At 35.2% G+C, this 25,219-nt stretch overlaps 1 protein-coding gene across 2 annotated transcripts; it reads right to left on the reverse strand.

Annotated features, from left to right (window-relative positions):
* Positions 1-1,191: 1,191 nt before the first annotated feature.
* On the reverse strand, positions 1,192-24,316 carry LOC148569757 (disease resistance protein RUN1-like). Of its 2 annotated transcripts, XM_088508335.1 has the most exons (6): positions 23,948-24,316; positions 14,903-15,277; positions 12,559-13,663; positions 12,192-12,479; positions 1,972-2,841; positions 1,192-1,893 (listed from the first exon to the last, which is right to left on the reverse strand). In XM_088508335.1, exons 1-6 carry the CDS (start codon positions 24,217-24,219, stop codon positions 1,321-1,323), a joined length of 3,483 nt encoding a protein of 1,160 aa, XP_088364461.1. In that variant the 5' UTR covers positions 24,220-24,316; the 3' UTR covers positions 1,192-1,320. The 2 variants fall into 2 exon arrangements, with proteins under 2 accessions (XP_088364461.1, XP_088364462.1); XM_088508336.1 differs by lacking the exon at positions 23,948-24,316 and having other exon boundaries at positions 14,903-15,447.
* Positions 24,317-25,219: the final 903 nt, after the last annotated feature.

Raw genomic sequence — 25,219 nt, forward strand, 5'->3', positions numbered from 1 at the left:
CTAAGCACAAGTCAATAGTAATATTCAAATGGGTAATCTGTTGATCATAGTCAAAGAAAGCTTTAGGTAATAGTTTTCCTGTGTAGGTAAATTTAGTTGAAAAGTTTTGCAGTGAGTAGTTTATACTTTATTATGAACAAAACAAAACTTTCAAGTGGGACATACTTCTCAGTTTTAATTAGATATAAGTAGCTACGCGTTAACCATTGTTAACTTGCAATTTGACAATTGTTGCAGCTCTTTATATGCTAAACATTTTCTCTATTTGAAAGATACGTTTGGTTTATTGATCTTAGGGGCTTCGTCTCATTTTGCTTTAATGACTCTCTGCGATAGAGACTAACGAAGTTGATGAGTATTCGTAGCGAAGGATCTCATATACATGAATTGTAGCTTCGTAACATGTTCAGAATGCTATAAAATTTTGTACACAAGGCACTTAGAAATTTCTTTTACCACCAATTTTCTAAGTTAGATATCAAAGATGTAAATGCTAGAAATGGATTCATACTTAATAATAGTTTATACTTAATATTTACATGAAAGTGATGATTCTTTTATTGTTCTGTAATATTTCAATATAATTAAGGATATTACAAGTAAAATTTTTCATAAAATTATAAAGGAAAAATATAGGTAAACAATGAAAATACTAAATAATGTGAATAATGGATATATCGGATATTTAATCCATTAGGTGTGCGAATGGTTATTCTAATATTAAAATTTAGGTGGGTTTACGTGAGTAATTTGAAAGTATAGTGTGTTTTTACTTTATTGAGTCAATTTTAAAACACATTGTTCACATTGTTCACAAAAGCCATTATCTACCTAGCAAAGTCCAATTATAAAATATAAGTTAATGTCTCTTTTAATTTTTTATCTATTTATGTATTGGGAAAAATCAAATTTTATTCTTCTACCGTGTTAACCAATATCTTTAGGATATTTTTTTAGCTTAATTTTTATAATTATATGATGTGAATTGTGAAATGAATAAATTTTAATTGAATCTTCTAATTATTTTAAGACCAATATATTTTAAAATAGTTGAAAAAAGAGTATATATACCTATAGTCATAGAAGTAAGGACTTAATTGATTTATTTTTATGATATAGTAGTTTAATTAAAAACATTTAAATTACATGAACCCATTTGTAAATGTAAACTGTAAAGCAAGAGCCTCAATTAAAAAAACTGAACCATTAAACAGTATAAGAGAATGCTTTATATATTGTGAGAGGTGTTAAAAATGTTAACAGTGTAGACAAAATGCAGATGCAACATTTGCATTTATTCATGAATTTAAGGATTGCGGGCTACATTAATTGGTCATCTTGAATTGCCAAAACATTGTGGTTCTGATTGTGGTGAGATGAAGAATTGGCGGTGTACATCATTGTTGGGTTAAAATGTTGCACATCTTGCTTAAATACCCAACGGTAACCACAACTCTTCACTTCTACTACTTCTGGATAATTACTTTCGATGGCCAATTCAATACCATCAAGATAATATGCTCCTTCTTTTGAACCCCTTTTAACGATATATTGGTGGGATAGAAACATTAGCAACATATGATCCAATTCAGTTGTGATCAAATCTTGCTTAAACTGTATTGGAACAGGGCAACCAATGGGCCCAAGCGGATTACCACGAAAACGATAACGTAAAAGAGATCCTGTCTCTCGTCCAACAAATTGGGTTGAAGCATGATGTGCAACAAATGTTGCACAAGCAGCAATGCCAATCCAATTATTGTCATCCACAATGGGAGATGGATCCAGCCTCATTGAATTACCCGTATTCTGTTTGCTGAACCACCTTGGAATTTTAGTTCCTGGAACAACAGCTTCAATTATGCATCTGGGGAAAGTGCATTGCAGGTTCGCCTGCCACCGTAGAAATTAGGTATGTTTAACAATATAAGTTCATAATATACACAGAAAAAAGGGAATTGAAGTTGGTACCTGAATCATTCTTATCATCCATGAAATAACGGTCACACGACAACCTTCCGTGTCACTCAAATTCGAGCAGTTGAAAACATATATTCCTCCACGATATACTCTTCTGATCGGCAGAAGTGTACTTGGCAAGCACTTTAGATTCTTACAGTGCTCCAAATTCAGCACGCTTAGCTTGGGAAGTTCCTTGACGCAATATGGTAGCGTAACAATATTGTTTCCCCCTATATTTAAGCGTTCTAAACAATGTAACAGTCCAATAGCATCAGGGATTTCAACTAGATTACAGAAACTTATGTCAAGATATGTCAAAGTTGGGAAACGGGACAAAGAAGACACCGATAAACCAATTGAATTCAAACGCCTTTTGGAAGATAAAAAATGGAGAGGCCTTGTAAGAGTTTTGCATATGGATGATGTCATGTGGCTTTGCATCTGTCTTGGTTTCTCTAACAACTGATATCTAAATAATTTTGAACAGCCAGATAGATTTAAATTTTGAAGAGAATTAAGACCAAATATGCAATTGGGAATACTAACAAGATTTTTGCAGTTTTTCAAATTCAAGCAACGAAGCTTTTCTAGAGAACCAACGGATGCATCAAAGTGAACAACTTTATCGCATCCTGCAAGATTTAGCTCCTCAAGACTTGGAGTCGGAGATAAGAAGTAGGGTATCTTTACAAGGCTTTTGCAGTTGTTCAGATTTAAGGAATGAAGCTTTTGTAGAGAACCAACAGATGGATCAAGGTGAACAAGTTTAACACATCCTTCAAGATTTAGTTCCTCAAGATTTGGGGCCTGAGATAAGTTTGGTATCTTGACAAGATTCTTAGAATCACTTAGTACTATATGTGTCAATTTTGGTAGATCCTGCAACAACAACAACAACAACAACAAAAAATCCAATAAAAGAAAACCATATTATTATTATAACTAGTTAACCACTTTTCAACTCATTAAATTTTTTTTGTCCTTTTTGACCTAATTGTTTGCATTACTTACACATTATTTTGTCACCTGTACATTGCTTTATTTTTCTTTCAACCATTTATGTTCTTTTAATATATCATTTAATTATAATAATATTATTAAAAATACATAATGTTATGATTTATAAAAAATAAAATTAAAAAATTAAATATTACTTTCAGCTATTCAAATTCTTACTTATATATTTTGTCTAATATTTTCATTTTTATGCTATAGTATTTAAATGTAACTTTAAAAAAGACAAAAGAAACAATAAATAAAAGTAACTACTTAAAATGAACAAAGATAAAGATTATATGAAATCAAATAAATAAACTTTAATTTAATATATTTATTCAGAAAGTATATATTCTTTTCTAGTTCTTGAAAATAATCATTATTAACACATTTATATTTATTTGAAACTATATTTAAATTCACAAATAAGTTATTTCATGCAATAGTTGATATACTTTTCTCATCAATTTTTTTAATTTATAATTACAAATATAAATACAACTCAATTTTTTTTCCAATTGTATTCCTATATTGGTGTTATTATTAATATTTTATGAATAAATGTATATAGTTGATAATATCTATCTAACTAATTATAATTTTCTTTTAAAGGGAGGTGTTTCGGAGCTTACCTAGAATTGGACGGTTGGATTTGAATGAGAGGCCCAAACGCTAGAGGAAGGTGGTCTCCGACTTGATTTATATTTGGGAATCGCCGTCCGAATTGTGTATATGAGAGAATGGGGGCCGGGTTGGTACATGCAAAGACACTCCGATACCTAAGTTAACAAAGAGGATAAGCAGGTTTTTAGTATATTGGAACTTAATTTTACTTGAGCGTGTCAGTGTATTTATAGGTGATGAACCAATAACCACCGTTGAAGTAGTTCCACTTCTGATGGTGGATAACCGTCCCTTTATCTTAGGGTTGTTGAGATATCTCTTCTAGAAGTGGGTGAGAGATTTTAGGAGGTAGTTACTTATTTGAATAAGTGTCATCTGTCAGCTTATGTCGAATCCGACCTCTTTGGGGAGGTCGGGTGAACAGTGAAGGCCAACTCTTTGGATTGGGCCTCTTTGACCTAACTGGGCCTGGCCATTGCGTTGGGTTAGGGTATAAACAGTGCACTTTCTCGAGTTCGATCTCTTAGTTATGAGTCGGATTCGAGTATTAAACGAACTCGGGGATGCTTGAGTTGGTATTTCTTTTTTAGTCGCAAAACCGACGTGATTTTAGTTTTGAAACCGACGTGATTTTAAATTCTCAATCGTCGCGTCTAATCAACTGTCGTGTCCATTTGTCTTCTGTGTTTACACGCCGGGGGGTGGGGGGGGGGGGCAGTTACATCGGTAACGGCACGTCCTCTTCATGACTGCGTCGTTTTACTGTTATGCCCCTAGTGTACTCTAAATTTCTTTCCCTCTTCTTTCTTTCTTTTCTTTCGTTTGTTTTCTGAGAACTGTTTCCCTCTTTCGCTCTTTTACTCGCTCACAGAATTCTCAGGCTCTCTTTCGTTGCAGTGTTCGCCTTTCTATCTTCTTCTTCACAAAAGGTTGGTTCTTTGCATCTCCTTTCGCTTTCTACTTAATATGCTGCATGTTTTGAGAGTGAGATTCCTTTGTGGCATTTTTACTGTTCGTAGTAGGAATATTTTTGAAATTTTGCATTTTCCCTTTTGTGAAGATCTCTTTTGCTATGACTGCTATATGCTCTTACCTTCTATTTGAAAAGATCTTCTTCATTATGGATTGGTTTTTTGATGACTTCTTTTTCTGCGTAATGTAGGTGTTATCATTTTCACGTACATTTTTTCCTTTTTAAGAAATGTCTTCCCAAATTCCTGAAGCCCTTTTGAGATAGGTAGATATTTCTGTTCTTTCTGAGAACCCTTTAGTAGATATGTCTTCATAACTGAACTCAGGAAGCACCAAAGGATCTGTAGCCTCGACGGTGATGAACCCTAATATGAGTTGATAGCCCCCGATCCTAAGGACCGAGTTTGTTGTGGGAGGAATAATGATACTGACCCCCACTTTATTTTCATGCATGACTGTCTTTTTACCCGTTTAGGGGTTACCTTGCCTTTTTCTGATTTGAAATGGAGGTCCTGTCCCACTGTAGGGTAGCTCCTTCCCAACTTCATCCCAATTCCTGGGGTTTTTTGAAAATTTTTCAGCTTGTCAGCCGAGAGCTTGACCTTCTGATTTTTTTAAAAATCTTTTTCTATCTTTTCCACTTGACCAAGCTTTTCAGTAAACAAAACAAACAACAATGGGTGTCTTTCCGAGCCATTCAAGGCCGGAAAATTGTTTCCATCTTTGACGAATCCTTCCATGACTTCAATAATTTCTTTTTTAAAGTCCAAGCCGTTGAAGGCCATCACCCTTTTTTCCTGGATGAGAATAATGAGCTCCAGTTTTCTTTGTACTGGGTAGAAACCTCTCCTGTAGAAAAGTATAGCTTAGCATACTTGGATGGGGTAGAGGAGGCTCTTGTCGAGTTCTTTCAAGAGGCTTGGGGATGGGCTCTAACCTGGACACCAAGAAATTTCTTCTTGGATCTCCGAGTTCTGTAATGGCTGAGCTAGGTAGTCTTTCATTTCTTGCTCTTATAACCACATTTGACTTCTTCCGACTTGTATTAATATGTTTATTCCCAACTTGTGTGCTAATCAAATTCGCTTTTCTTTTCAGAAATGGTGAAAAGCGGGTCGAGAGCAGCTTACCAGAAGGTGCAAGAGGCGAAGAGGAATGCTCGTGCCCGAGTTGCTGCACAGGAACTCGGAGCTTCTACTACTCCTCCTCTTCATGGGTCTGGTCTGGGGACCTCTTCCTCTCGGCCAATCTTGGTAAATCCTATTCCTCCTCCTCCTCCTCCTCCTCCTCCTCCTCCTCCTCCCCCCGTTCAATCCGCCTCGAAACTTGAAAAGAAAAAACTCAAGACCATGGAAGTTGGTTCTTCTAGTGTTGGGGATGCCGATTTGGATGGTCTGAAGTTTACTAGGAAGCACATCCTTCCATACAGCCAGATTGCTATGGATGCTGCTGCTATCTAAAATCATCTTAACATTTTAATTCGAAGGGGAATTCAAACTGTCGGAGTCTGCACCTCCCTCCTTGATATTTTTGACAAAACTCCTTTGAGCACTACTCAAAAATCTTTGGAGGATCTCCAATGGAGGATTGTCATGTATCAAGAGGATGAGAGGAGGCTACAAGAGGAGAATTCTAGGCTAAAGGAAGAGCTTGGCCAGGCTTGGGAGAGGGAGAAGAAGTTGATGGGTCAATGTGCCATGGCTAAGGGTTCAAAGGAGAAGGCCGAAGAGAACTATGTTCGCCTTTTTTTCGGTAAAATAGAATTAAAGGAGGAACTGGAAAAGCTTAGGGAGGGATACCAGGATCTGGAGGAGTCCGTGGTTGAGGGGACCGAGGTGCTGAAAGAGCAAGTTAGGTTATTTTTGCGATGTATTTTATTCTGTTCGGGCTTTCCGACTTTTAAGTCATTAGCTATATTATGTTCGAGCTTGTGATGATCGACTTTTATAACCTCTTTAAGCCGACTTGTACCTCGTCGCTTTATCTCGCCGACCACGTAGGTCGGTCGATGGATTTTCGCGCTTTTTCGAGCTTAAGTCGGTGCGTATCGTAGTAATGATAAATGAAAACTTTAAAGAGAAAAATAAAAGATAGAGAAAAGAGATATTATTACTAATGAAATGTGGTTTCATAAGGATGCTTTCGCTACTAAGGGAATGATTATCCTGCCCCTAGCCCTCGCTTTGATGCCTCGTTAAAACCCCCTCCAGGAAAACCCTTTTTTGGAAAAAAGCCATGGAGTCGGGAAAAAGAGTACATCAGGGAGCGATGTTTGCTTCTAGCTATAATATCTCTTCATATTACAAGCGTGCCACGATCTTGGAAGCTCGGATCCTCCTAAAGGACACTTTTCACCAATGTGTAGTTCTGTGCCTCCCTCCGAATCTTCTTGACCTCTTTTTGTTCCTCTGGTAAGATGTCAAATTTTAAGTATTCGATCAGAGGAGTCATCCAACCGAGGTCTAATCCGGAAACTTCTAAGACGTCTAGCTTGGTGTTTGCCTTTGTGACTGAAGGTTCTTGGAGAGTTTCTTGGATTAGGCTTCTATTATCACCAGGCTTGGTACTTGCCAACTTGGAGATGGCGTCTGCTCTGCTGTTGAGTTCCCAAGTTATATGTCTGACCTCGGTTTCAGGAAATCGCCTAAGATACTCCATAGTTTTTTCAAAGTATCTTTTCATATTTGGGTCTTCAGCCTGGTACTCTCCGTTAATCTGAGAAGTCACGACTTGAGAGTCATTGAAGACTACGACTTTGGTTGCTCCGACTTCTTTGGCTAACTTCAGTCCGGCAATCAGGGCTTCATATTCTGCTTGATTGTTGGAGGCCGGAAACTCAAATTTCAAGGAGACTTCTATTTGAGTTCCCTCCTGGATAGCCAGTATTATGCCTGCACCGCTTTTGACTTTGTTAGAGGAGCCATCCACATACAACTCCCAGATCGTGGAGGTCTCCTCTTGATCACCTGGGTATTCGGCTACGAAGTCGGTGAGGCATTGGGCTTTAATATCAGTCCGATATTCATATTTCAAGTCGAACTCGGATAACTCTATAGCCCATTGAACCATTCTACCCGCAACATCTGCTTTCTGAAGAATTTGCTTCATGGGCTGGTTCGTCCGAACTCTTATGGTGTGAGATTGAAAATAAGGCCGAAGCCTTCTAGATGCTACTATCAAGGCATATGCAAACTTCTCAAGTTTTTGATACTTTAGTTCGGGGCCTTGTAGCACCTTGCTTGTGAAGTAGACAGGATGCTGTCCAACCTCATCCTCTCGTATTAAAACTGACGCCATGACCTTCTCTGTGACAGCTAAGTATAGCACGAGTTCTTCACCCGCTTTTGGCCGGGTAAGAATTAGAGATTGGCTCAGGTAACTTTTGAACTCTTGGAATGCCCTCTCGCATTCAGAAGTCCATTCGAACTGGCATACTTTTCTTAGTAGAGAAAAAAGTGGTAAGGATCTTAATGCTGATCCTGCCAAGAACCTGGATAAAGCTGCAAGTCGGCCATTCAACTCCTGGACCTCCTTTAAGCAGGTCAGGCTCTTCATTTCCAGGACCGCTCTATACTTGTCGGGGTTAGCTTCAATCCCCCTTTGTGTTAGCATAAATCCTAGAAATTTTTTTGCCTCCACTGCAAATGTGCACTTATTGGGATTTAGTCTCATCCCGTGTGCTTTTATGGTGACGAAGACTTTCGAGAGGTTGTCCAGGAGGCCGGCATCATCCTTGGTTTTCACCAGCATGTCGTCTACATACACCTCCATCAACTCTCCCAAATGAGGTGCAAATACCTTATTAATCAGCCTTTGATAGGTGGCCCCTGCATTTTTTAATCCAAATGGCATGACCACGTAGGAATAATTTGCTCTGGGCGTGATAAATGACGTCTTCTCTTGGTCTGGCTTGTACATCGGGATTCGGTTATACCCCGAGTAAGCGTCCATGAATGACAAGTATTGATACCCCGAGCTGGAGTCCACTAGGGTATCAATATTTGGTAGAGGATATGGGTCTTTTGGACACGCCTTATTAAGGTCTGTGTAGTCGACACACATCCTCTATTTGCCATTCTATTTCTTGACTAGCACCACGTTTGCCAGCCAGGCTGGGTACTTGACTTCTCTGATAAAGCCTGCTTCCAGTAGGGCTTGTACTTGCTCTTCGACCACTTGAGCCGCTCAGGTCCTAGCTTTTGTCTTCTTTGTTGGACAAGTCGGGATCCTGGATGAACAGCCAATCTATGTGACATGAGTTCGAGATCTATCCCAGGCATTTTGGAAGCTTTCCAGGCAAAGAGATCAGAATTTTGTTGTAGGAGCTATGTCAGCATCTGCTTCAGATCTTCCGTTAGACTAACTCCTAAGTTGGTATTCTTTCTGACCTCTTGCCCGATCTGCACCTCTTCAGTCTTTCTTCCAGGCTGTGGTCGTAGCTCTTCTTTAACTCGGACTCCTCCGAGTTCAATGGTATTGACTTGTTTGCCTTTACCTCTCAGGTTAAGGCTTTCGTTGTAACACTTTCTCGCCAACTTCTGATCTCCTCTGATGGTGGTGATCCCTTTCAGTGTTGGAAACTTCATGCAAAGATGGGGGGTAGAAACCACTGCTCCAAGCTGATTTAGGGTTGTTCTACCTATCAGGGCATTGTAGGCAGAAGCTACATCGACAACAATGAAGTCGATGCTCAGAGTCTTGGCTTTCACCCCCTTTCCAAAAGTAGTGTGTAGGGAAATGAAGCCCAACGGATTAATGGGAGTGTCCCCTAATCTAAAGAGAGTGTCAGGGTAGGCTCTTAACTCCTTCTCGTCCAATCCCAACTTGTCGAATGTTGGTTTGAACAGGATGTCTGCCGAGCTCCCTTGGTCCACCAGAGTTCTGTGTAGATGAGCTTTGGCGAGGATCATAGTGATTACTACTGGGTCGTCATGCTCAGACACAATACCTTGTCCGTCCTCCTTGGTGAAGGAAACAGTTGGAAGGTCAGGTCCTTCATTTCTGACTTGATAGACTTCTTTCAAATGCCTCTTTTGAGATGATTTGGTCACCCCTCCTCCCGCAAAGCCTCCCGATATCATATGAATATATTGTTCGGGGGTTTGTGGGGGCGGACTTCTTCGTCCGTGATCTTCATCATCTCTTTTTCTTTTCCCGTGATTGTCTAACATTTTCATGAGATATTCGTCTAGCCGACCTTCTCTGGCAAGCTTTTCTATCACATTTTCTAGGTCGTAGTAATCATTGGTGGAGTGACCATACAATTTATGGCACTCACAGTATTCATTATGGCTCCCCCCTTTTTGTTCTTGATTGGTCGCGGGAGAGGTAGCTTTTCAGTATGACAAATTTCCCTGTAGACGTCGACTAGGGAAACTCGTAGGGGAGTGCAGGAATGATACCTTCTGGGCTTCTCAGACCCGACTTCTTCCTTTTCTTGGGCTCTCTCTCTTTTTCTTTTGATTGATGGGGGTGCCCTTGTCGTCAGCTGGGTTCTCGTAGCCTGGCGTTTTCTTCCATATTGATGAACTTATCAGCTCGTTCTTGTACATCACTCAAGGAAGTCGGATGTCTCTTTGAGATGGACTGCGAGAAGGGTCCTTCTCGAAGTCCATTGACAAGACCTATTATCACTACTTCAGTAGGCAAGTCTTGAATTTCCAGGCACGCTTTGTTGAACCTTTCCATGTAGTCCCTCAGGGGTTCCCCGACCTCCTGTTTTACTCCTAGTAGGCTAGGCACGTGCTTGACTTTATCTTTCTGGATTGAGAATCGCATAAGGAACTTACGCGAGAGGTTGTCAAAGCTGGTGACCGATCTGTGGGGGAGGCTGTCGAACCACTTCATCGTCGCCTTTGTCAAAGTCATTGGGAAGGCTTTGCAGCGGGTAGCATCTGAGGCGTCAGCTAAATACATCCGACTTTTGAAGTTGCTAAAGTGGTGCTTTGGGTCAATAGTTCCGTCATACAGATCCATGTCAGGGCTTCTAAAGTTTCTGGGAACCTTAACCCTCATGATATCTTCACTGAATGGATCTTCTCCCCTCAATGGGGTGTCTTCTCGGTCAGCACGAGAACCTTTATTTCTGAGGTCGGATTCCAGCCTTGAGAGCTTTTCTTCAAGCTCTTTTCATCACTCGACTTCTCTCCTTAGGTTTCTCTCCGCTTTTTGCTGTCGTTCCAGCTCTTGTTCTAACTGGTCTAGCCTCCCTTGGTAGCCGTGTAGCAGCCCCATGAGATCGGCAGAATGAGGTTGTCCCTCCTTCTCTGGCTGATGAACCTCAGAGGAGATTCTTCTTGAGCCTTGAACACCTGAGAAGCCCTCGCCGTGTTGTCTTTCTGCTCCTTGCAGTGATATTATTACTCTGTCATTGTTGACTACATCTTGATGCTCTTGCTCAGATTCTAATGCAATATGTCTGTCCTCGTACTGGTCATCCGCCATTATGGGTTCATCTTCCAGGTCCCCGGCAACGGCGCCAATATTTTGGGACTTACCTAGAACCGGATGGTTAGGCTTGAATGAGAGGCCCAAATGCTAGAGGAAGGTGGTCTCTGACTTGCTTTATGTCTGGGAACCGCCATTCGAGTTGTGTATGTGAGAGAATGGGGGGTGGTACCTACAATGACACTTCGATGCCTAAGTTAGCAAAGGGGGTAAGCAGGTTTTTAGTATATTGGAACTTAGTTTTACCTGAGCGTGTCAGTGTATTTATAGGTGATGAACCAATAATCACTGTTGAAGTAGTTCCACTTCTGATGGTGGATAACCGTCCCTTTTATCTTAGAGTTGTTGAGATATCTCTTCTAGAAATGGGTGAGAGATTTTAGGAGGCAGTTACTTATTTAAATAAGTGTCATCTGCCAGCTTATGTCGAATCCAATCTCTTTGGGAGGTCGGGTGAACAGTGAAAGTCAACTCTTTGAATTGTACCTTTTTGACCTAACTCAACCTGACCATTGCGTTAGATCAGGATATGAACAGGAGATTTATTCTTTTATATATAAATTAATTCATTTTAGTTCTGTAAAATGTGAAGTCTAATTCTAGTATTAACGAATTGCTTACATTTATAAGTTAAAAGGTAATTATTTTTGCTATTAGTTTTTTGTAATTTTTTCTCTAATAAAAAATTATAATTAATTAGATAGATATTTTTGTGACTATATTCAAATGGATATTATTATCAACATTTGTTATTCATATACAAAAAGATATAAATAATAATATCAATAAATGAATGCTATTGGAAAAAGAATTAGAGTTGTATATTTGTATTTATAATTATAGATCCAAAAATTGAAGAATAAAGTATATTAACTATTAGATGAAATAACTTATTTGTGAATATAAAAATAGTTTTAAGTAAATATGAATATGTTAATAATGACTATTTTCAAGAATTAAAAAAGAATACATACTTTCTGGATAAAAACTTGACATTTAATTAAAATTTTATATTTTTATATTAATTTTCTCTTCTTAAGATTTTATTCTTCTACCTTGATGGTATAAGAATTTAATTGAATATTTTTAAATTATAAAAATTTAATTATAAATTTGATTAAATTATAGACGTTAAGAAAATAATTTAATCATGAAATTAACACGAACAAAAATAATGATATCTGCCATACCTTTATTCCCTTCCAGAGTTCTTTCATGTTGCTATGGCACAGGATTAGTTTAACGAGTTTATTTGGCTGAAAGCTTGATGGCAAAGATGTGCAAGGATATTTTTGCCATTCAAGATATCCCAACTCATTAGAAAGAAAATGCAAGCATCCTGAGAAATTCAAATTTCTATCTCTAAGTATAAGCAATTTCAGGTTACTCATTTGTGATAAAGCTTCAACTGGCAACTCTTCCCTGCTTTTACAAAATTCTCGCAGAACTATGGCTTCAAGCTCAAGGTTTTCTGCTATCTGAAATATTAGAGCTTTTAAAATTATTTAGATTCTAAATAAAAGTGGCAACCTACAACAATTTCAATAAGTATTTTACCTTGTTTTCCCTCAAGACATTGCTTAGATCCTTTTGATTCCATAACCTGCTCCACTTTCTTGGTTCGTATGGTGATTTTTCTCGAACAATACTTCTACCCAACTCTCTCAACAGATCGTGCATAATTATCCACGATTCTCGTCGAGTTATGAGTGATTTATCATTGAGAATTTTTATACCAATCTCAGGATGAAATCCTCGAATACGTAAAATATCTTTCACGTATTCTTCACCATGATCTGAAAAAAAACAAGCAATATCAAGAAATATTTTCTTTTCCATATCGTCAAGTGCATCAAAACTGATTCGTAGCACATCCAGAATATCTTTTGTTGGCTTTTCTTTCAATCTAACCAATGCGCTACTCCACTCTGACACATTTCGCCCAAACAAAAATGAGCCCAATACTCTGATTGCTAATGGAAGTCCATTAGCATATCTTAAGGCAGAATTTGTGAGGCTTTCGTAATCTTTTGCAACGTGATTACATTTGAAAGCTTTTCTGCAAAACAATTGGCGAGTATTCTCATCATTTAAGAGTGGAACTTTGTAAACGTCGTCCGCTCCATACTCTCTCAATATATGCTCATCTCTAGAAACTATGATTATTCTACTCCCTCTACCGAGCCTTTCCCGTTTTATAGCCAACTTCTCCAATTGAATCCCCTCATCAACATTATCAAGAACTATCAGAACCTTTCTATGCCGTAACCTAGTTTGAATCAGATTATTTGCCAATGAAAGATTGAATGTCGAAAAATTTTCTTCCATGAAAGCTTGACAAAGAAGTTGCTTTTGTACACCAAGTGGACCATAACCTCCGTAAATTCTACTTACATCATCCACAAAACATGAAGCATCATATTGATGAGAGATTTTTTCATATAAAATGGTGGCAAGAGTTGACTTTCCTATGCCGCCCATTCCACAAATCCCTACAACTCGAACTCGAACATCATCGTCTGAGTACAAAAGTAGAAGCTTTTCTAATTCTTGTAGAGGAGAATGCATCCCAACTATATCATCAGATTGACTTGATGATGGTTTGGGACTCACTATGCTTGTTACCACTTTCACAATTTTTTCAATCTCAGCGGATTGTGACCTAAACACATCATGAAAAAAAAAAATTCTCACATAAATCAGCACAAGCCTACATATATATAGATTATCCATCTACTTATAATATCTATTGTAATATTCTAAACAGAAGAGACCATAGTTTAACAAGTTAATAACATCTAAATTTTTAAATTGTCTATGAATTTATCATGTTAACACTAAACTTAGTTTATATAGCAATATAAAGAAAACAATTTATCTATATATCACATTTAGAATATCATAATAACTATAGCATCTATATATATGTATGTAACCAATTTATCATCAATTTAATAATTTCTTACATTAAATTCTTCAATTATATAAAAGAAATTATATTATAGAAAACATTAGTTTATATAAAGGGTTAGTTTAAATTCTAATATTATAGGTCATATTTGTTGAATAAATTTTACTTTATAAATTTTTAAAAATTATATAAAAAAGAGATCAAAATAGTATTAGAATAAGCTAATGACATATAAGTTTTATGTAACTTATCTATCATTAATTTCATAATCTTTTAAATTAAAATTTTCAATTATATAAAAAATATTAATTTATATCAAGAGTCAAATTCTGATATTTTAGGTCCTATTTGTTGAGTAAATTTTGTTTTATAAAATCATGGATAATTGTATAAAATAAGAAATCAGAGCTGTATTAAAGTAAACTGATTACACTTAAGTTTTTTAAGTTTATATAAAAATTATCATGTTAATACTAAATTTAATTTGTAACAATATAAGAAAATATCAAATTTATTTAGAAGCATTTAACAATAATAATGATAATAAAATTTGAAAGCCAATTGTATTAATAAATGTGAAGATTGAAAATAATATATCTGAAAAGTGAAAGTTTTATGTTTATTCATAAAAGAATAGGAATTCAAAAACAAAAAAAAGCGTTACATATATTAGTTTCTTCCCCATTATTATAAAGAATGTAAGATCTAAATCTACATATTTTTTAATAAAAATATATTTTACAACAGTTAAATTGACACACACACACATATATATAACTTAATAAAAATAGACTTTTTATTAATCTTTAATGTATGATGGCTAAATTATTTTATGAAAAAATTATACACTTTAATACCGCGCGATTTAGGTGTAGTTAACCATAATTGTTCAATAAAATCTGTGACATGTGTTAATTAATGTTAAGAGTGATGATGATGAAATGATTTGAAATAAGGAATGAATAGCAAAAGATGGAAGGGGTAACTCACTTATCCTTGAGATCCCAGCCAGAGAGACTGCCTACTTGTGTTAGAGCTGCCCTCCATCTTCGCACTTGCTCCATCATCTCCGCATCTTCTTTGAATCTTTCTTCGTGTTCCACAAAGGCTTTTTCGTAATTTCCACTTTGCTTTCTCACCTCAGATGGACTCACATCACAAAAAACAGGCAGAACACGGTGTCCCGGTATGTTCATGTAATCAGCTATCTTTGCCAGTTCTTGCAAGCACCATGTGGAAGAAGCATAGTTGATAGAGAAGACAACAATCAGAACCTGTGATCCTTCAATAGATTGCAGAAGCCCTGCTGATATAGGTCCTCCTTTCTGGAGCCTAGTATCATCCCTGAAGGCAACCATGCCGTGTCTGCGGAGAGCAGCATAAAGATGATCGGTGAAATTGAAGCGAGTCTCCCCTCTAAAACTCACAAACACATCATATTTCCAATTCTTCTCAAGACACAAGGTGCAATCCATTGCATGTATGTGAATAATAAGGATTAGTTTAATCTGTATGGAAATAATGAGATGCATACCGAGGACTCGGGGAAGAGTGTATGTATCTATATATATATATATATATATATATATAGAAAGTATGAGAATGGAATATTTATACAATGTCTACAATAGAGATTTAGAGAATATTAAAAATATAATTATTAGTGTTACCTTTTTTCATCAGTTGAAGTTTTTAGAATGAGTAGTATCATGACATGATATTAGAGCGCTAAATCCAAAAGATCAGGGGTTCGATATTTGGTGAATCACTGAAGCATGAAAAGAAGAGAACACTCTAGTGGAACACAACCTTAATTAACTTCCAACTACTTCACGCGCATTCTTTCAATTACGGCGAAGAGAAAGTCTCTAGCCACCACTTTCATTCAAATCTAGTAAACATTTAATGTTAAGAAAAAAAAAAGTATATAATTTTATTTCATTAAAAATATTAATAATAATTAATGTGTACAAAATGTGTTAGTATATAATACTACGGTTATTACCAATTTCCCACAAGATGTAAACTCATCTAATGTGGGGACAATATATATGAACATTTTTTTTATCTATACCAATATATAATGGGATACACAGAGGTTTGATATCCAATTCTTTCTTCTTCTTTTACCCCTGTTCTTTCTTATTAAAAAATGAGTTTACCTACCATAGAATTTAAAAACTGAATTATTTCTAATAAAGAAAACTGACACCACGTACTCAGAATACATAAATAATTATTAATTTTATTTTTATCTTTAATTTTTCATGATATTTTTTAAAAATTATTAAAATATAAATAAGTAATATAAATAACGTATAAAGAAATAGAATATAAAATAACTGATATATTTTTAAGTGATCAATATATCATTATAGTACAATAACTGATAGTATATAATTAAATCTACAACCTATGGTTTACATATTTTTGATGTCCAATATTTATTTTTTAAAAAAATTACATGTAAAAGTGTACTCATTAATCAAGTTTATACCAATACAATATATAATGAACTATATCAATATATAATTGGAATAAGAAAATTTGGTATCCAATGTTTTCTTACTATTTTACCCCTGTTTCTTTTTATAAACATTGGATTCACAAAAATATAACAAACTGTTATCACGTCCTTCATATTTATTATTTTTTTATCAAAGAAAGAATTTACATCCATGACAAAGTATCAAACTGCTTCACTATCAACCCACGACATATTTTAAAACTGAAAAAAAAATGCTACTACTACGTACTCACTTTAAAAACTAACTCACTGTTCCACCTTCAGTCATACTTAACAGAATTAAATTACTCTTTCCTTTTTAATCTTGGTCTCGCAAAAGTATTTCTTCTCTGCATAGTATTGTTATCTTTCTGACAAATAGAGATGAAAACTTCACGAAATCAACAGTCACATCAACGTTGATCCACTTGGACAGATTATGCTAGGCGAAGAAGACAGAACATAACCGAAGAACAAAGATAACAATACCTAGCTAGAAGACGTCCAAGTTATCGGGAGATGATTTGACAAGGAAAACAAATTGTCGTACCAACTGATACAACTCCAATTCCAAATACTGGTGGAGGTACCCAATTAACTACAAACATAAGGGGTAGCCAGATTGACTACAATTAGATAAATGGCCAGAGCTACCACCTATCAACAATTTGTTACGTAACACGATAACTAAATTTAAATTTTTTTGTTATGAACTGAATTAGTTCTTAATAATTATATTTTACTTTTCAAAAATGCAGGAATGAAAGCACATGACACTAGAACTGCCACAGGTAACAGAAATCAAAATAACATACACAAAATTAATCAAATTAATATTACTATACATAGTTTAGTATCCGAAATATATATCACAAAATTATACATAAATTACGGTGTCTTTTTTAATCAAACAACACATCAATCATATATGAAATTATAAAGTTAACATTAAAAATTTGGTATTCAACTTTTTCAGACATCATTCATTCTTAAAAATAATTTTAAAAAAAAATTAATGGTTAAAATAATATCTATATTTTTTTAATATATTTCATTTTCATCTTACAATATAATATATAACATAATATATAATATTTATATATTTATATTTATATTAAAAAAGAATAAAAAATAATGTCATGTAAGACTAACGATAAAAGTACTCTTATATTAAAGTTTATGATAATAATTTTATAATCAAAAATAAAATTTATATATTAAAATAATGAATCAATATAACATTAAATTTTTTAACAACACTTTAATTTAATTTTTTTTTTAATTTTTTATGTTCTTATATTTTAGAGCTTTTGGTAATGATATATATTTTTAAAAAATTAAAAATAAAATTAGGATATATCTTACTTACATACAAATATAACGGTTAAAAAAATTACAACAGCTATCTATACCAATATATAATAGGAATACACATGTTTAGTATCCCATTCTTTTTTTCTCTTTTGTCTTTGTTTCTTTTTTATTAAAAAATGGGTTTACCACAGAATTTAAAAACTGAATCACTTCTAATAAAAAAACTGACACTACCTACTCATGATACATGATATTTTAAAATTAAATTTATTAATTATATTTTTTCTTTAATTTTTCATAATATTTTTTTAAAATTATTAAAAATAAATAATTAATATAAATAACATTATACTATAATCATAATAATCATAAAAATAAAATTACCTCAACAAATACCAATATCTATAACAATATATAATGACAATACATGGGATTTGGTGTCCAATTTTCTATTTCTTATTTTAACTCTACTAACATAATTCAAAAATATTTTACAGTTACTTATTTTTCAAACATATTTCACTAACAGTTACAAAAATTCACGCATAACTTCTATTCAATTCTTTATTTCCACAATCTCTCTTTTTTTATTTTTTTTTATTTTTTTGTGGCGATATATGAAATGAAAAAAATAATTAAAAGCCAATAAGTGTTTAACCAGTAGTGATAAATAGTTTTTTTATAGATCTTATTATATTCTGAGCTATTCATTTAAATTATATTTTGTTTAATTTTATGTTAGTCTTTGTTTGTATAGTATTGTTTTGAGTATGTCTGTGAGTACTGTACTCTGATGGTCTGTCCATCAGTTTAACCTCATTCTAATTTTCTATTAGAATTTTTTTTGTAATCATAAAAAATATATTTTTTTTTATTTTTTTTTATAATTTCATCCATTCTACTACTTCTTTTTTGACCTCTTAATACACTTTATTATATTTCTCTTGCTGCCATTATTTTTTTACCTTCAACACTATCACATTCATAGTTACAAATTTTATTTAGTTGGACTGCAGTTACTACATTCATGTATAACTTTCACCTATATTTTTTTTCTCTTTAATTTACTTACTCAATTAATATTTTCATCATTTTTTTACTTTTTTATTTTATATGAAATAATATTATTTTTAATTTTTAAATTATTAATTATACAGAATATTATATTTAAAACTTGAGTACATGAATATTTATTTTTAAATTAAACAAAATTAAATGAATTATATTACAAAAATATAATTTATTTTGACTTCTATAATATCATTTGTTTGCCATATGGCATTGGTTTTTTTATTAACGTATAAAAGATGTAACATATAAATATTTGGTGATAATTAATTATGATAGAGTGAAGAGAAGGTGGAAGGAGAAGAAAAAACGAGAAAGAATAAAATAATATAATAATGGCTACTAGACAATGGCAGGTATGTATACAGAGAATAATAACAAGAGAAAGAATAGTGTTTGATATAGTAAAGTGATATAATAAAAGTTATAAATTAATAATTTTAAAAAATAATGAAATTAAAAAAAATTAAAATATTAAATATAAAATTAAAACAAAATATAAGATATTTTTTATCAATTGAAATTATACATGAAGATAAAGAGTCCTTTGAATATAAATTTTTATCTCGACTTCAAATTAAATACTATTAAAAATAAATAATTAAACTTAATAACATTTATAAATAGTTAATTTGTAAATAATATTTTTAAATTTTTATTTTAATTTTGTTATGCATAATAACAACATAATAAATTCGTTTAATATCTTATTTAATTTAAATTTATAAATTTTATACATTCTAAAAGTTAATTTGATAATTTAGGTAAAAAATTTAAATGCTTTATGTCTTACTTTTTCTAGCGAAACTTCAACAACTCATAAAAGTTAACAGAATATATGGGGTTATAAATCAAAGTGATAGACAATATTAAAAGTTGCGAACTTGCGATAATAATATTTGGTGATAATTAATTACGGACTGTCGGGTGAAGAGAAGATGGAAAGAGAAGGAAGAAACGAGAAATGAAAACAAGGTAATATAATTGTTACGATGGGTAACCGGAGATTAATGGGCTGGATGGCGTTGGTTGGCCCAAACGTATGAAGGAGATGGCTTTCGGATGGATCAGCAACTCGGTGCCCTCTGTCCGACTTGTACGTATGAAGGAATGGGGGGTGGTACCTGTAAAGACACTCCGATGCCTAAGTTAGCAAGGGTGTGAGCAGGTTTAGAGAGTATTGGAACTTAGAGATACCTGAGGAGTGTCAGTGTACTTATAGTGGTGAACCAATAACCACCATTGGAGTAGTGCCACCTTTCTAGGGTGTTAACCGTCCCTTTATCTTAGGGAAGTTAAGATATGGCTCATGGGAGTGGTTAGAGAAATTCTAGGGGCAGTTACTCATTCAAATGAGTGCTTATCTGCCAGCTAATCCTCGTTCCGACTTCCTTAGAGCAAGTCGTGGCGCGAACCGACTTAGTAGCGGCTGATTTGGCGCTGGGTGAGGCTCAACCCTTTGGGTTGGGCCTTCATACTTGAATCCTGGGCCCTAGCGTTGGGCCAGGGTATGAACAGTGCCCCTACTCGAGCCCAACTTCTTTTAAGACTTGGGTTCGAGTATTCTACTCGGGGTCGTAGCCGACTTGCGAAGGAACTGACGTGATTGTGCGGAACCGACGTGACTTTTCGTGACCTTTTGGTTCTGACAGTTACGTCTAATCAAGCGTCGTGTCCGTTAGGAATGTGCGTAGGGATTAATGGTCTTGGTAACGGTGCATTTTCATTAATGACTGCCCCGTTTTTACCATTTTGCCCCTAACGTACTTATAAATACTTTCCCTCTCTTTCATTGTTTTGTTTCTGCGATTTTTCAAATTTCCTCTTCATTCGTTCGTGCTATATTCTTATATCTTCGAAGGCTTTTCGTTTTCTCCAACCCTCATTTTCAGATAAAGGTTAGTTTTTCTGTAACATGCTTTTCTTCTTACATGCCTTTATTTTGTAGATAGGTTGATTTGTAGACTTTAGTTCCGTATTCCCCCCTTTAAAGACCGTATTTTTTATTTTTTCTTTTTCCCTTGTAGGTTTTTGTTACCCTTTTAAGAAAAAGAAATGGCTTCCATAGATATTCTCTCCCAGTGGGTTGATATCACGGTCTTAGGGGAGGAACCTTCAGTCGACTCTGAGTTTATCACCCATCTTTGTACTCGCCATAGACTTTGTTCGTCTGAGGAGGACGAGCCAAAGTATGAGTTGGTGGACCCGGGTCCAGAAGACCGGGTTTGCTTTGGGAGGGCCAATGAGGCGGCCCCTCATTTCTTTTTTATGTACGAGTGTATGATCACCCGTTTGAGTGTTTTTCTCCCCTTTTCGGATTTTGAGATGTCTGTTTTATACCACTGCCGAGTTGCCCCTACCCAGCTTCACCTCAACTCTTGGGGTTTTTTGAAAATTTATCAATTTATCAGCCAGGCTCTGGAGTTTTCGACTTCTTTAAAGATTTTTTTTCTATCTTTTTCATATGACCAAACCCTTTAGTGGGCTAAACAATAAGCAACAGTGGGTGTCCTTCCGAGCCATACAAGGTCGGAGGGTTTTTACCATTTTTGACGAGTCCTTCCATGACTTCAAAAATTATTTTTTCAAAGTACAAGCTGTAGAGGGTCACCACCCCTTTTTCCTGGATGATAATTCTTCTCCTCGCTTTCCTCTATACTGGCTGGAGGCCTCCCCTTGCGAAAAATATAGTCTGGATGACCTGGATGAGGTAGAAGCAGCCATTGTGGGGTTCCTCCGAGAAGTTTGGGGGAAGGCCCCATATTTGGACACAAAAAAGTTTCTCCAAGGGTCTCCGACCTTTGTCCGGGCCCAGATAGGTAGTTTTCACTTGTTTGTTAGATTTCCGACTTGTCTGACTAATTTTTCCAACTTTGTCTAACCTATTGTTTGTTGCTTTTTTCAGAGATGGCGAAAACAAATGCCCAGGAGTCTTACCAAAGAGTTCAGGAGGCCAAGGCAAGGTCTCGTGCCAGGTCTGGTGGTGCTAGGGCGGTTGTCTCTCCTCCTCCTCCTCCTCGGAACGTCGGGACTCCCTCCCAACCTATTGTGATTTTCTCTTCTGCTTCCTCTCTGCCACCCCCCTTCGCCCGACCTACTCCTGAACCAGAGAAGAAGAAGCGTAAGACCTTAGAGTCTGGCGCTTCTGGTGAGGCGGACGCTCTTGCGTTCGTCCGAAAGAACATTTATCCCCATGCTCGTATGAGCATGGATGATGTTTCTGTTCGGCATTACCTCACCACTGTGGTTGAGGAGAGTCTCAAGACGGCGGGAGTTTGTGGCAAACTCTTAGATATATTTGAGAAGACTCCTCTCAGCTCTTTAGGGATGACCTCGAGGGTCGAGGAGCTGGAAGGCAGGCTTCGCATATATCAGGAGCACGAGAGGGAGTTGGAGGGGGAAGTCGCCAAGCTGAAAGAGGAGAGGGATATCCTCCTGGAGAAGGAGAGGAAGTTGCAAGCCCAATGTAACATGGAGGTGGATTTGAGGAAAGCAGCGCAGGTCAGCTACAATAGTTTATTTGGTGATCTTGTGTCTGTAAAGAATGATTTGCTGAATGCTCGGAGGGCCTATACTGAGTTGGAGGACTCCATCGCGGATGGCGCCGATGAGGCTTGAAGGGTCTTTAAGGAGCAGGTCAGAGTCATTGCACCTGACTTGGACCTTTCTCCTTTAGACCCTGATAAGATTGTTATTGATGGTGCCATCGTGGATCCTCCTGTCCCCGTGGTGATTTCCGAGTCGGAATTGAAGACTCGGGGGCAGAGGATCATAGAGTCCCCTCCTCGCTCTAAGGACGCTCCGAGCTCTTCTACCGTTCCTCGACTTCCTCTCCAACTCCTGGTCCTGGTGGCGCTCCTCCTGACTCTGGTGGTGGTGATCCTTGACAAACCCCAATTTGACGGTTTATCTTGTATTGATTTTTGGGGATTTTATCACCTTTTACCCATATTTATTCAAGAAATAGCATGGTTTTGTATATTCTCCTTTAATTGTGCTTGAATGTGAAAACATGCTTTTTAGGACTCAAAATAGCTAAATTTAATTCACCTTGATTCTATTAGATGCCTTGATATGTTTGTTAAGTGATTTAAGGTTTAGGAGGCAAAGATTGGATCAAGGGAATGAAGAAAGAAAGCATGAAAAGTTGGAGAACTCATGAAGAAATGAAAGAACCGGAAAGCTGTTAAGCCGACCTCTTTGCACTTAAACGACCATAACTTGAGCTACAGAGGTCCAATTGATGCGGTTTCAGTTGGGTTGGAAAGCTAACATTCGGGGCTTCGAAACGATATAAGATTTGCCATAGTTGCTACACGTATGGTGGCGCGCACGCGCAAAGTACGCGCACGCGCCGTTGCTGCCACCTAGTTCACTTAAAGCAAAACGTGGCCAACAAATTCTAAAGCCTTGTGGGCCCAATCCAACTCATTTCTGATGCTATTTAACCCAAGGAGTGAAGAGGGAAACGTGTGTTAGTTACCAATTAGTTTAGTTTAGCTTTGTAATTAGTTTCTAGAGAGAGAAGCTCTCACTTCTCTCTAGAATTAGGATTAGGTTTAGTTCTTAGATCTAGATTTAGATTCATGTTCTTCTACTTCTACATCTCAATTCTTTGTTGCTACATTCAATCTTCTTCTATTCCTTTATTGTAATTTCCTTTATGTTGTTCATATACTTTGTTGTGGATCTAGTATTGTTCCTTCTACATTTTCTTTCAATTCAATAAAAGGTAATTCATAATAAATGTGTCTTCTTTGCTTTTCTATTGTTGATCTCTTGTTTTTGTAGTAGTAGATTCCTTTAATTCTTGCAATTAATAATGTTTACTTCTATTGCACTCTATGTGTTTGTTGAAATGCATCTTTTAGTTTTAGTGTAGATTTTGTTCCTCTTGGCCTAGGTAGAGTAATTAGTGACACTTGAGTTATCTAATCCCTTTGTTGATTGATAATTGGAGAGATTGCTAATTGGTTTGGAGTGCACTAAAGCTAGTCTTTCCTTGGGAGTTGGCTAGGACTTGTGGCTCAAGTCAATTCATCCACTTGACTTTCCTTTAATTAGTAAGGGTTAACTAAGTGGTAGTAATGAACAATTCTCATCACAATTGAGAAGGATAACTAGGATAGAACTTCTAATTTTCATACCTTGCCAAGAGCTTTTTAGGTCCTCCAATAGATTGCAGAAGCCCTGCTGATATAGGTCCTCCTTTCTGGAGCCTAGTATCATCCCTAAAGGCAACCATGCCGTGTCTGCGGAGAGCAGCATAAAGATGATCGGTGAAATTGAAGCGAGTCTCCCCTCTAAAACTCACAAACACATCATATTTCCAATTCTTCTCAAGACACAAGGTGCAATCCATTGCATGTATGTGAATAATAAGGATTAGTTTAATCTGTATGGAAATGATGAGATGCATATCGAGGACTCGGGGAAGAGTGTATGTATCTATATATATATATATATAGTGGCGTCATAGTCATTGTGTGGTGGAAAGTTTAGCTGAAAATTTTTGCATTTGGATAGTGTAGCACTCCAGCATGAAAAGAAGAGAACACTCTAGTGGGACGCAACCTTAATTAACTTCCAACTACTTCACGCGCATTCTTTCAATTACGGCGAAGAGAAAGTTTCTAGGCACCACTTTCATCAAAATCTAGTAAACATTTAATGATTAAGAAAAGAGTATATAATTTTATACCACTAAAAATATTAACAATAATTAATTAATGATTACAAATTACAAAATGTATTACTCCATAATACTATTGTTATTATCAATTTTCCACAAGATGTAAACTCATCTGATGTGGGGACAATATACATGAACATTTTTCTCATATATATAAATAATTATTTAGTAGATATATATATTTGATAAATTAAAATAAAATTTATTTTTGTTAAATTATTTGTAAAATTTTACTATCTTTTTTTCTAGTGAGATTACATGGCAATATTCTAACTATGTTGTAGATTAAATTAAAATATAATATAATATCTTAATATTATTATATCTTTTAATCATTAAAATGCATCTACTCTTGCTTATTGCAAGTTATTTTCTATTTTAAAATATTATTTTTATTAGTATTAGGACTATGCTAGAAAAATTTTTTATTTTTAAAAATTAAATTTATGATAATAAATACTAAACAAGATAAGTTTTTGTTTTTTTTTTTCTAATATATATTACCGTTAATAATAATAATACAACTACAAAAATAATTTTAATTGCATGCATTTGTCCCGCTGAAAATTAATCAACGAAAGAGTTTATTTAACAATAATAATTGCATTAAATAATTAATTTGTGAATCTAAATATAATTTAAGCAAAGACTAATGTTTTGACAATAATCATTTATAAAGAAAGAATAGAGAGGTATTCTAAATTACAATCTTTCAATAGTTATTATA

The sequence above is a fragment of the Arachis ipaensis genome, chromosome B3, assembly GCF_059453495.1.
Source record: "Arachis ipaensis isolate K30076 ecotype BB chromosome B3, ASM5945349v1, whole genome shotgun sequence".
Classification (NCBI taxonomy): Eukaryota; Viridiplantae; Streptophyta; class Magnoliopsida; order Fabales; family Fabaceae; genus Arachis; species Arachis ipaensis.